Source organism: Brassica napus (genome assembly GCF_020379485.1).
Source record: "Brassica napus cultivar Da-Ae chromosome C4 unlocalized genomic scaffold, Da-Ae chrC04_Random_22, whole genome shotgun sequence".
NCBI classification, from domain to species: Eukaryota; Viridiplantae; Streptophyta; class Magnoliopsida; order Brassicales; family Brassicaceae; genus Brassica; species Brassica napus.
The window spans coordinates 1,417-13,855 of NW_026014244.1; the positions used below are offsets into that span (position 1 = coordinate 1,417).

The 12,439-nt window shown below is 35.3% G+C and overlaps 2 protein-coding genes across 2 annotated transcripts; both read left to right on the forward strand.

The window, feature by feature from the left end:
• Positions 1–249: 249 nt before the first annotated feature.
• LOC125594750 (UDP-D-xylose:L-fucose alpha-1,3-D-xylosyltransferase 3-like) lies at positions 250–6,738 on the forward strand. Its single transcript, XM_048770828.1, has 5 exons — positions 250–1,070; positions 3,395–3,556; positions 3,629–3,847; positions 6,159–6,367; positions 6,455–6,738. Exons 1-5 carry the CDS (start codon positions 621–623, stop codon positions 6,546–6,548), a joined length of 1,134 nt encoding a protein of 377 aa, XP_048626785.1. The 5' UTR covers positions 250–620; the 3' UTR covers positions 6,549–6,738.
• A 752-nt stretch (positions 6,739–7,490) lies between these two features.
• Positions 7,491–11,124, forward strand: LOC125594751. Its single transcript, XM_048770829.1, has 2 exons — positions 7,491–8,209; positions 8,591–11,124. Exon 2 carries the CDS (start codon positions 9,274–9,276, stop codon positions 10,786–10,788), a length of 1,515 nt encoding a protein of 504 aa, XP_048626786.1. The 5' UTR covers positions 7,491–8,209; positions 8,591–9,273; the 3' UTR covers positions 10,789–11,124.
• The last annotated feature ends 1,315 nt before the right edge of the window (positions 11,125–12,439 follow it).

Below are 12,439 nucleotides of genomic sequence, written 5' to 3' on the forward strand. Positions count from 1 at the left end.
TACTGCATCAAAGTAATTGTAATTTATGTGTACCGTTTCTTTATAACCAGAGAAAACAATTGTTGAAAGATTTAAAATAAAACTTGAGATTAACTAAATGGTAATCTCACAAAATGATGGGACAACAGAAAATTATTTATTTGTACGATAGACAATGAGAACATTTACTAAAATATATAATTCGTAATGAATTAAGCACATAACACAGACGTGCCAACAACTAACTGGACTTTTTTTCATCGTGATGAGTCATCTTCTGTTCATGCAAACCATTGGAACACACGCTCGTGGTTAATGTACTCATTTCTTGGATTGTTGAACTTCAAAGTAGGAAGAATTTTTTGCCAATCCCTACTCCATTTTAGCCTTAACATCAAACCCACATAATAATGTATATTGCTTATAAAATAATATATGTATAATAGTTTAGGTTATCACTTATTTTGGTGTACGTTCTTAGATTAATAAATTAATAAGAATGGAGATTGAGTATCTCTACACGTTGTCATTCCTGGACCGTGATCGCTGACTTTTTTGTTTCTTATATTTTCCAATTTTCAAATCCGATCCCAACTCCTGAAAATTTTCTCACCAGTTTTGTTTCATCTCCGGTTACAACAATGGCGCAGCCGCAACAACGCCCAATCGCAAACCGTCCCATTTCATTTCTAAACCGCAACGGTCTCTTCCTCCTCCTTTTAGCTCTCTTGGTATTCCTCGGCGTATACTTACCTTTATCAGAGTCTCCGTTATTCATGTTTCAGAACAGAACCTCTTCTTCTTCGTCTCCTTCTTTTGTGGTCTCTGACTGGCGCGACTATTCTCTTGCCCAAGCAGCCAAGTTTGTGGCCAAGAACGGGACAGTGATCGTTTGTGCAGTTAGTTATCCTTTCTTGCCTTTTCTTAATAACTGGTTGATTAGCATTTCTAGACAGAAGCATCATGAAAAAGTTCTAGTGATCGCTGAAGATTACGCTCTTCTGTACAAAGTCAACGAGAAGTGGCCTGGTCATGCCGTTCTCATTCCTCCAGCATTGGATCCAAAAGCCGCACATCATTTTGGTTCCCAGGTACGCCGAGATGTTTCACCCTTTCGTATGCAATGTCTAGAGCTTGAAACTCAGGATCATAAATTTGTTAAATGATTTTCATCCCCTTTTTGATTGAATTTTCTTAATGATATTTGCATACCCTGTGTTTAAGGTATAGCCACTTATTTATTATCAGCTCTCTTTTTTACCTTGCGGTAATGATTCCCTTGCAGTTACAACTTTACCCAAAAAAATAATGGAATCGAAATCGAACGAAAAATTGATTGGGTACCCGTATTTCTATAATATAGCTTACATACGTATAAATATCAGGTATTTTTAGTTTTCAAACATTCAAATAATTTAAAAATATTATTTACAAACCGAAATACAAAAACACAAAGAAGCCCCAGAATGCTTTTTATCCAATATAATTAAAATTATCCGAAATATACAAATTTTGTTCGGAAACCCAACAAAATCTGATATTTAATTCCAAAACTTATTTTTTTAAACTCGAATTAACTAAAAAACCAGAACCAAGTTCCAAATTTACCTAGAATATTAGCCGGTTTCTAATTTTGTTACCCAAACCAAACCAAAAACCAAATAACTGAACCGAAATGATTTTTTAAAATTCCTGGATGGTTTAAACTTCTAAACCCAAAGAACCGAATCAGACCCGAATTGAAAACCGAATATGCAAGGCTAACTATTATATATACACACCAAAATGATTGATGTCCTTAAAGGCCGGTCCTGAAACTTCTCTGGTTAGAGGAGTTTAGAAAATATTTGGTCATCTTAAATCTTTTACTGAAGAAGATCCAAGATATATTTCTTGAAATATTAATATTAAGTAATATTAAAACAAAATAAATGTTGATATTTAATTTTAATTATATTTTATATGACGTGTAAACTTATCCACCAATCTTTTATGATTAATTTATTAATCATAATCTTATAAATTGACACAATCAACAATCCATTCAACACTTGTTATAAAATATTCAATCATCTATATACATTTTCTAAAATAGTGTAATACCTCATATAGCTTTTTAATTCTTTCTCTATAACATTTTTAATTTTTTGTTGAAATGTAATATGTATTGATAAAAAAAAGAATTTTTTTTTACAATGCTCCAGATGATCAATTGTATGAAAGAAATGAAACCAGAGGAAGCTGGTAAAAAAACTTTGAGAAATTCCCTTAGATAGCTATTTTCAGTTTATTTTTCACAAAAATAGATTTCAAAAAAGAAAAAGACCAAAATACGTTTTATTAAATGGTAAATATGCATTTACACCAAAAAGTTAATTAATCTAGATTTAGAGTTTAGAGTTAAGGGGTGGAGTTTTGGGGATAGAGTTTCAAATTTAAAAAATAAAAAATAAATATTAAAATTTCAAAATAAAAAAGATCTATTTTGGTCATTATATTTTTTAAGTGCTAATTTTGTGACAAAAACTTAAAAATGATTATTTGAGAGAATTGCCCAAAAACTTATACAAGAAACAATTTGAAAGGGTTATAAAAAAAAATTTGTACCATGACTATCATGATATATTCTATTTTGGTAGTATTATTTTTTACTTTTGAATATTTTTAAAAAATAAATAGATACCGCAACTTTTGCCGTTTCGAACTCGGAAGCCATAACGCGCACAGAAACCAACTAAGTTTTCTTATATTTAAGAAAAATGATTGCGCTATCTACACGAACAAATATTGCACCATATGACCAAAGATCTGGACAAAAATGATTTATTAAAAACTATACGAAGTATATGAATCACATTAAAAGATCAATGAACTATTGGGTGTTATGATGCCAACACCATTAATATAATTCCGATAGCTATAAAGTGTGTTGGACTTATAAGCCGGCAATATCTCATATGATGCTTAACATATTTTAATATGTTATTTCATGTTCTTTGGTGTATAATATTGAATTTTGAATACTTAATATATGTGTTCATTTTTTTTTATGATCGTTTGAATATATGTTATGATCCGTTTCTCAAAAAAAAATTATTGAGTGATGTCTAATTGCAGATCTGACACATTTCCGATATCAAAAATATATTTATTGTATTAACAACGTAATACATATTATTTCACGGATTGAGATTCATTAGATTCAACACAATACTTTTTTTTACAGATGTATGACTATGTGGTGTTGTATTGTTCTTGTAGGTATGAAATCATTTTTCCTATATTTAAATTTATGTGTCCGAATAACATGTTTGATGGGCTTATACCAAGACCAGCTCTACCCATTGATAATCTACACAAATAACGTGTATGTGAATAATTCCAACTTCTAACAAATTTTATTATCTCTGATTAGGGTTTCTACAACCTTACTTCTCGGAGACCACAACATCTCTTGGACATTTTGGAGCTAGGTTACAATGTTATGTACAATGATGTTGATATGGTCTGGCTACAAGATCCATTTAAGTATTTACAGGGAGGCCACGACGTATACTTCATGGATGACATGACAACGGTACGCAATTGCAGCTTTTGCATGTTAGAGTATTTATTTATCCTTAGTATTGGTTGATTTTGGTGCTGCCAGATTAAGCCTTTAAATTACTCTCATGGTTTACCACCGAGCCGGAACGGAGTGACTTATGTATGTAGCTGCATGATTTTCTTGCGTTGCACTAGTGGTGCAAAGCTTCTATTGAAGAAATGGGTTGAAGAAATTCGAGCTCAGCCTTGGTCTAACACCGAAGCAAAGAAACCACATGATCAACCTGCTTTTAATAGGGCACTTCACAAAACAACTCATCAGGTATCGAATTGCTTCCTCTAAGTTCCACATATACTTAATTGCCAAGATTCGTTTACCCAATTAATGGTACTAAAGCTTTAAATCTTAAAAGAATGTGTTATGACTATTGGAAGTTAGAAGAAACCCAAAGTGTGATAAGTGAATAAATTCACGATCTATACTATTAAATAGAAGTCATGGCTTCTTTCATGTGTGATATTTTAAATGGACTATCTCTAGAAAGTTGATTATTATTTTTTTTTGTATTTTCATGATAAAATTCTAACAACCTATTTAATTCTCTTTTTTTCCATCAAAATATTATTAGATATGCATAATTTCGAAAATATAATATTCCATCAATATATAATTATATTTTCATATAACCATTTATAATCTACTTAATAATAAAAACATTTAATTATTCTAGAGTTTATACATGTATAATATCTAATTAATAATAATAATAATAACATTTATTATGCAAATACAATAATGTTAGAATTTTACCTTGCAAATAATAAAATCCTAAACTATTGTATTTGCATTATTATTATTAATTATATTATACATGTATCAATATTTATATAGGTATTGTGTTAACAACCATGTATTGATAAATATATCTATACTATTAAAATAGAAGTCATGACTTATTTCATGTGTGATATTTTAAATGGATCATCCCTAGAAGTTGATTATATTTTTTTTTGTATTTTCATGATAAAATTCTAACAACTTATTTAATTCTCTTTTTATTCCATCAAAATATTATTAGATATGCATAATTTCGAAAATATAATATTCCATAAATATATAATTACATTTGCATATAACCAATTATAATATACTTAATAATAATAACATTTAATTATTCTAGGGTTTATACTTGTATAAGATCTAATTAATTAATAATAATAACATTTATTATGCAAATACAATAATGTTAGAATTTTACCTCAAATATTAAAAATCCTAACACTATTGTATTTGCATCATTATTATTAATTATATTATACATGTATCAATATTCATATAGGTATTGTGTTAACAAACATGTACTGATAAATATATAATATTTTAAAATACAATACTATAGATTCAACCATATACTGTTTTCTAATAAATAACTTTCCATGCGTGATTTTTTTTTTAATTTGGACAATTCATTAAAATTTTATCAACTTTTTCATGAATTTATTATAATATTTTTATCTTTTTATTTGAATACAAATCAGTATTTTTTAAGAAAGTTCAATATATTTAATGATAATAACAGTTTAAACTGATTAATTTTCAAAATACAATTTGCAAATATTTTGTTAGAAAGATTCATTTCTATTTCATATTAATAGAATATATTTACTCAACTTAGTGTATTTGTCAAATATGATATTTACTACAAAATTATTTTGAAGTACAATGTATTTTTTAAAAAATATGTTTCTTTAACAGTATCTCAAAAAATTTCTTCTCTACTATATATGTCCAATTTAATTTGTTTCCATATAAATTTTAAAATTTAAATAAAAAATATGTAAAGTAGTATTGTTACATAATAATGTTTTCAAAATAATTATTTTTACAAAAATACAAAATTATAGTAATAATATATAAGCCACGTAAACATAGCTATTATAAAATTACATAATATATAACACTAAATTACATTATTAAGTTATTTTTAAATTTTGTTATACTCCTTCCGTATACAAATATATGATGTTTTAGTTTTTTTTCTTTGTATACAAATGTATGATGTTCAATTTTTAATTAAAGCAATTTGCTTTAAAAATAAAATATTAATCAAAATGTAAAAATGTAAGTGGTTGAATTTTATTGAAAATCAAATAAAACTTTAAACTAACTAAAGAAAAAAAAAAATTAATAGATAAAAGTAAATATTTAATATGTGTGAACAACCTTAAACATCATATATTTGTATCAAGAGAGAGTATAAACTAAAATATTTAAAATATAAGTATAGAAATAAAAAATCTACACGGCTGTGCTTGTCCGGATCTAGTTCATATTAATTTAGATGTCCATGAATTTAAAAGAATATCATAATTAGTTTGTTAGGTCAAATCAGATTTTCTAAGTAAGATATATTATTGATGATTTTAGATGTGATTCAGTTCAAGATTTCCCATGAAATCCATCATCCTGATGGAACATATTAGAAGCACTCATAAAATTTATACTATTTTTTGGTACTTCGAGATTTCTAATTTTATCAACTCATGTTCGATGACTTTGTTGGTTTCAATCTCAGAGTTAGTTTTTCACTACTTGTCCATTTTCAGCCCTTTTGTGATTTTAAATTTTCCAGGTAGATGTCTACTTGCTTCCACAATCAGCTTTCCCGTCAGGAGGATTGTACTTTAAGAACAAGAAATGGGTTAATGAGACAAATGGGAAACATGTGATAGTTCACAATAACTACATTGTCGGCTACAACCAAAAGTTGAAACGCTTCCAAGATTTTGGTCTATGGCTAGTCGATGATTTTTCTCATGAGTCACCACTGGAAAAATTAGAGTAAAAATTGATTGCACCAAAAAAATTTCCTCTATCTTTTGGTTGTTATCCTGAGGCTAACATGCAATATCAATTTTTGCTACTCAGGTTAGTCCAGGAGCAGAATACTGAAGAGAAGAAACAGAAGGGAAGAGGGAGAAAACAAACAGAAAATAGGGGTCAAAAACAGAACATCCTCTAGAGGATGTCTTATATACAACAAACTAGGAGAGGTACGTGCTACGCGCGGGATTTGATGGATCGATTTTTATAAAAAAATAATTTTGTGTACGTTTTCTTTTATGTTTAGTTGGGTGTGAATATGATTATGTTGTCTACCTCATAACTAAAAATGATCGAATTCGTAGTATTGTTGCTATTTTAATCCCCAATTGTAAGCTTTTATAGTGTTTTAAGTTTTATAACACTATAAAATACATAAATCAATTGGATTCGATCAAAAGAGAATGGGATCGAGTTTTCTAATACCGTTGTATCTTCATTTTTGTGAGGGTTTTAAAAATAGTGGAGAATGAGGTTTTTATTTAGAGGAACTCCTTGTTAGAGTTATTATAGTTGTTTTGGAGAATGTTAGTAATTGATATTATTAACAATAGTTGTTATTTTTTTGCCTTTTTTGTTTTTTTGTGTAATGTTTTTTGGTTATATTTTCTTATTTATTATGTAATTAATCGTACTAATAAATTTATTAATAAGGAAAAATAAAAAATAAAAAGAAAAGGCAAAGGCAAAAAAGTGACAAATGTATTATTCTAAACGGACAAACTGAGTATAATTTCTTGTACATGAAAATAGAAAATATTTTGACTAAAATATTGTGTCTCAACATGTAGGCATCTTATGTTTATTTGGATCCAGTCAATTATGCATTGGTGATGATAGATATGATTGTATCGCAATGAATTTATGACGTCTTTACTTTGATATATGATTTTTTTACATGGTTGTTAGTTTATTTACTTATGTTCAGGTTTGTATTATGATAGCATTTTATTTCATAGAGTGGCTTGATGGAATTTGTGCGCCGGTATAACACTTTTTGGAGTAGGAGGATGGTACGATTTTTGAATTTTGCCACGTTTACCGCTATTTACATTTAATTCACAATTTGAACTCTGGATTAGAAATAAGTTATTTAGAAAATCTATTATTTAGACCATATATCGTTGTCACCAATAAGACTTGTGGTTCTGGTGCTGTTTCTAGCTCTGTGCATAGAAACAAATGAATCTAATTTTTTTAAAACAAATTAGCATATGGAAGGAAATGGTATTCACATCTTGTAATGAGTAGTCGTCATGCGTTACAAACCAAATATGGGTCAACTTTTTAGACTTGTAGGCCCTTTTCTTGAATAATTTTTTTTGTGTCCACAGTAAAATAGTTGTCTACAAAAAATTTGGGTGACTAATGATAAAGTTTTTTTTTTTTGAAAAAGGACTAATGATAAAATTATAAACATTATTTGAAAGTTTAAATTATATGGAGCCCTGCGCAAAATGTAGTTTTGCGTTTATATTTATGTCTACATGTTCAAAATAACATTTTCATAGTACGTAATATTGTACTATGAACAAACATCGATTGTATCTGATCGACCCACGATAACGTGAACTTTAAGGTTCCACTTTTGTATTAAAGTATTGGTCTTATGATTTTCTAGTTATTTCATTTCCTTTATTGAATTTATAATAATAACTGCCAGCTTCATCATCATCATCACAAATATTTACAACCATTATCTCTCTCTCTTTCTTGGATCATCACACATCCATACAAAGACTAAAGACGAAGGTACTAATTGGCTTAATGACATGCAGAGAAATTCTCCATAAGATGAAGGTATTAATTGGCTTAATGGCTTATCTTATTAGGTTGATTCTTCTTTGATTGATGTTACTGTGAGATCTTAAACTGATTAGCTCTATTACACCCTTTCGTTGATTAGCCATGATACTCGTTTTAGTTCTTCTCTAGCCATGAGACTCGTTTTAGTTCTTCTCTGTTTGGAACTGATGTTAGCAATCTGATGAGGGAATTTGATTAAATTTGACTTGCCTTTTTTGCATTTAGTTAATGAATCTGAAGATTCTGTGTGAAGATGGCAGTTCTCGATTCTCCTCTGTTTGTTAATGACTTTACTCTGGTTAAAGGTCTGAGATTTTTGTTCAAGTATGTGAATGAATCTGAAAAGTTCTCACTTTGATTTCATTTTGTGGATAGAGGCAAAAGCAAGAAGTGGAAAAACATCAGTGTTGGGTATGGGCCTAGCCTTCCCAAAAGCCCCGTAAGACAATTACCCAGACACATGATTACAACAAAGAAGATCGGCTCGTCGACTTGAAAGCCGGCGTTCGGCTCGGCTCCAGACTACTTTTAGTCGATGAGATGATTGACTGAACATCATCGGCTCGCCGACCTGACACAACGGCCCGATGAGTCGGCCCAATTACTCGAGGAGGCCCATCGAGACAAGACACATTAGGTCAACGAGCGTTCACCTATAAAAGGAGGAGACAAGGCAACAAGGAGGGGATCCGCAAATTACTACACTCACTTTCGGCTAGAATTAGGGTTTTACATCTTAGATCTCGCCGACTTGTGCGGTCCGACGAATTTGTCTTCGCCGGACTTTTTCCTCTGTTCTCTTCCCCTTTTGTAACTCGGTTTCGACTCACTGATCTAATAAAACACGTCTTTGTCTTGACCCACCGACGAGAACTCGTCTCTTCTCTTTACTAGTTTATTGACAGTCTCAGTTTAAACAGTTGGCGCCCACCGTGGGGCAGACAGAGTAGCGTCAGCAAAAGATCGTGACTCGACCCGACTCATCGTCCGACGACGAGTCGCCTGTGACCGAAGGCGCTCCAACAGCAGCGCCCTTTGTAGAAACCATACTCGAGAGGATGGCGCAGCAAGACGCCGCCCAAAAGGCGACGACCGAGCAACTCGCCGCCATTCTAGCTCTGCTGGCCGGAGGCTCAGGAGATCCGGCTACGACGGTCCGAAAACAACTGTTCGACACTTACCGAACAGCCAGTGCCGGAAACCCCGCAAACACGAGTGCCGTACAGGTCCAAACTCCCGGCGGCGTCGACCTCGTTACCGTCCGGGAACTCGCTGAGCTTAAGCAATCAGTCCTGGACATGAAAGACCGGATGCTCGAAGGACCTACTTCAGCGCCGCTGATCGAACGTGTCCTCGCCGAAACCCTAAAAACCCCATTTTCCCGGAAGATCACCGACGTACGTTACCGGCCGACCGAGAAAATTCGCCTTCCGACTTACGCCGGAAAGGTGGACCCAACCGACCACATCACTGCTTTCAACATCACGATGGGTCGAACCAACTTCTCTGAGGAAGAAAGAGACGCTGGCTACTGTCGTCTCTTCGTGGAAAGTCTTCAAGGACCAGCTCTCGGATGGTTCACTGGATTGGAGCGCGACTCCATCAACGATTTCCACGATCTGACGACTGCGTTCCTCAAGCACTACATCATGTTTACAAGACAAGGAGCAACTCTGTCCGATTTATGGAATCTATCTCAAGGATCGAGCCAAAGCCTCCGCGACTTCATGGAAAAATTCAAAGCAGTCGCTTCGAAAGTCCAAGTCCCCGACAGCGTTGCCGTCGACGCACTGATGAACACTCTCTATTTCAAGTCCTTGTTTCGCGAGGATCTTTACAGAAATCCAACCACTTCGCTCCAGGACGCAATCGCCAGGTCAAACAACTTCATTCGAATGGAAGAAGACACAGCGGCGATACTTAAGAAACTGAACACGACAACCAAACCGGCAACTGTCCCCAAAGCTCCCGAGGCACGCCAGGAACCTCGTCAGCACGTCTCAGGCAGTAAACCTAACCAGCCGAAAAGTTTCGTCTACGTGGTTGAAGACAAAAACGCGTCCCCACAGCCCACTGTCGTTGTACGCGAAAAAGGTTGGAATGTCTGGGAAAACGACGAAAAGCCGCAAACCTCTTCGACACCTCCGGCGTCAATTCCTGGACCAGCTGAGCCAAACATGTGGTGTAGCTTCCACAAGTCTAAGGCACATGATACAAGGGACTGCAGGTATTTGTTAGACGCCCTCTTCTTGTCGTACGAAAAGGGAACGTCAAACGTCGAAATCCCTAAGCCTAGGCCCAACGGCACCAAGAGCTGGAGCAAAAACAAAGAAAAGAAAACTCACAAGAATCAGGATAAGTCTAGAAACCGGCCGAAGCATACTGAGGATGACAAGCCAGAAGAGCATGAAGAAGAAGACGGCGATGCACAAGTCGACGAGGAGCAACCGTGTAATCGTCGACGTGTACAAGTCATCCTCGCACGACCCAGTTCCTCCTCAGATGAAGAAGAGGATAAACATGTCCATGACTCACGCGAGTATTCCAGCAAACGAACAAACGAGAGCATATAGGATCAGACAGGTCAAACGACTTAAGAAACAAGCTCAGGCAAAAGTCGCAGACATCTGATCGTGCATACGACTCACACGGAGATCTCCGCTCAATCATCAAAAAATCCAAGGCTAGGAAAATCGAGGACTCGAGTGCCCGATCCCGTCTCAGGCCACGAGTCATCGATCTTCGTGAGAAGACCTCAGAATCAAGCTCAACCGACCAAAACATTCAGACTTACGACGAAGAATCGAGGAGGCGAGGTCCAAGAATGAGGACGGACACAAATCTGTTGTCGAGGACTCACCCGTTGTCGAGGACTCGCCCAACGTCAAAAATTCACCTATCATCGAAGACTCGCCTAGCGACTTGAGGACTCGACTGAGAAATAAACGAGTCGTCGAGTCTAACTTCCTAAACATAATCATGGGTGGCTCACCTCCTTGCGGTGATTCCATCTGGTCTGTGAAGGACCATCGACGACAGGCAGTAACCTCGAAGAAATGGCCATCGAAACCCGAGAACGATTTCTCAATCACTTTCTCGCCAGACGATGCCATCGGTGTCCATTTACCTCACAACGACCCACTGCTAGTCGAGGTAGGAATTGCGAAGTGTTACGTCGCTAAATTGTTGATTGACACATGCAGTTCAGTCGATTTAATCTTTCAAGATACGCTCCATAAGATGGGAGTCGACCTGCGCGACATGAAACCATCATCTCCCTCCCTTACAGGATTCAACGGTGCTTCCGAGACAATGATTGGTACAATCAAACTCCCCGTCTATGCCTGCGGAGTGATACGCACGGTCAAATTCTCAGTCATCCGAACGAAAGCTCCTTACAACGCGATCCTCGGAACCCCCTGGCTACATTCTGTTAAGGCAGTGTCTTCGACATATCATCAGTGCGTGAAGTTTCCAGGACCAAACGGTGAAGTGCAGACTCTTCGCAGAGACCAGCAGGCCGCTCGCGAGCTACTCATTGCAACGGTGAAAATGCAACAATCAACTCCTCACATCAACGCGATAGCAAAGCAAATTCAACCTCAGAAAGACGAGATTTTAGAAGTCACCATCGACGACTCTGATAAGAGCAAAGTAGTCCGAGTCGGAGCCTTCCTCAACGAAGAGATGCAACGCGCAATCATCGACTTTCTCAAGGAGAACGCTTCAACGTTTGCTTGGGCGACATCGGATATGAAAGGAATAAACCCCGCCATCACATCCCACGAGTTGAATGTCGATCCAACCATCAAACCCATTCGCCAGAAGAGACGAAAGCTAGGTCACGACCGAAGCAAAGCTGTCAATGAAGAAGTTGAGCGACTCCTCACAGCTGGCTCAATCACCGAGGTGCGATACCCCGAGTGGCTAGCTAACCCGGTCGTCGTAAAGAAGAAGAACGGGAAGTGGCACGTTTGCGTCGATTTTACCGATTTGAACAGAGCTTGCCCAAAAGACAGTTACCCCATCCCGCATATCGACAGACTCGTCGAGTCGACTGCTGGGAATGAACTCCTGACTTTCATGGACGCATTTTCTGGTTACAATCAGATCATGATGCATCCGGATGATCAAGAGAAGACGGCATTCATCACCGATAGAGGGACGTACTGTTACAAAGTAATGCCGTTCAGTCTCAAAAACGCGGGTGCGACTTATCAAAGA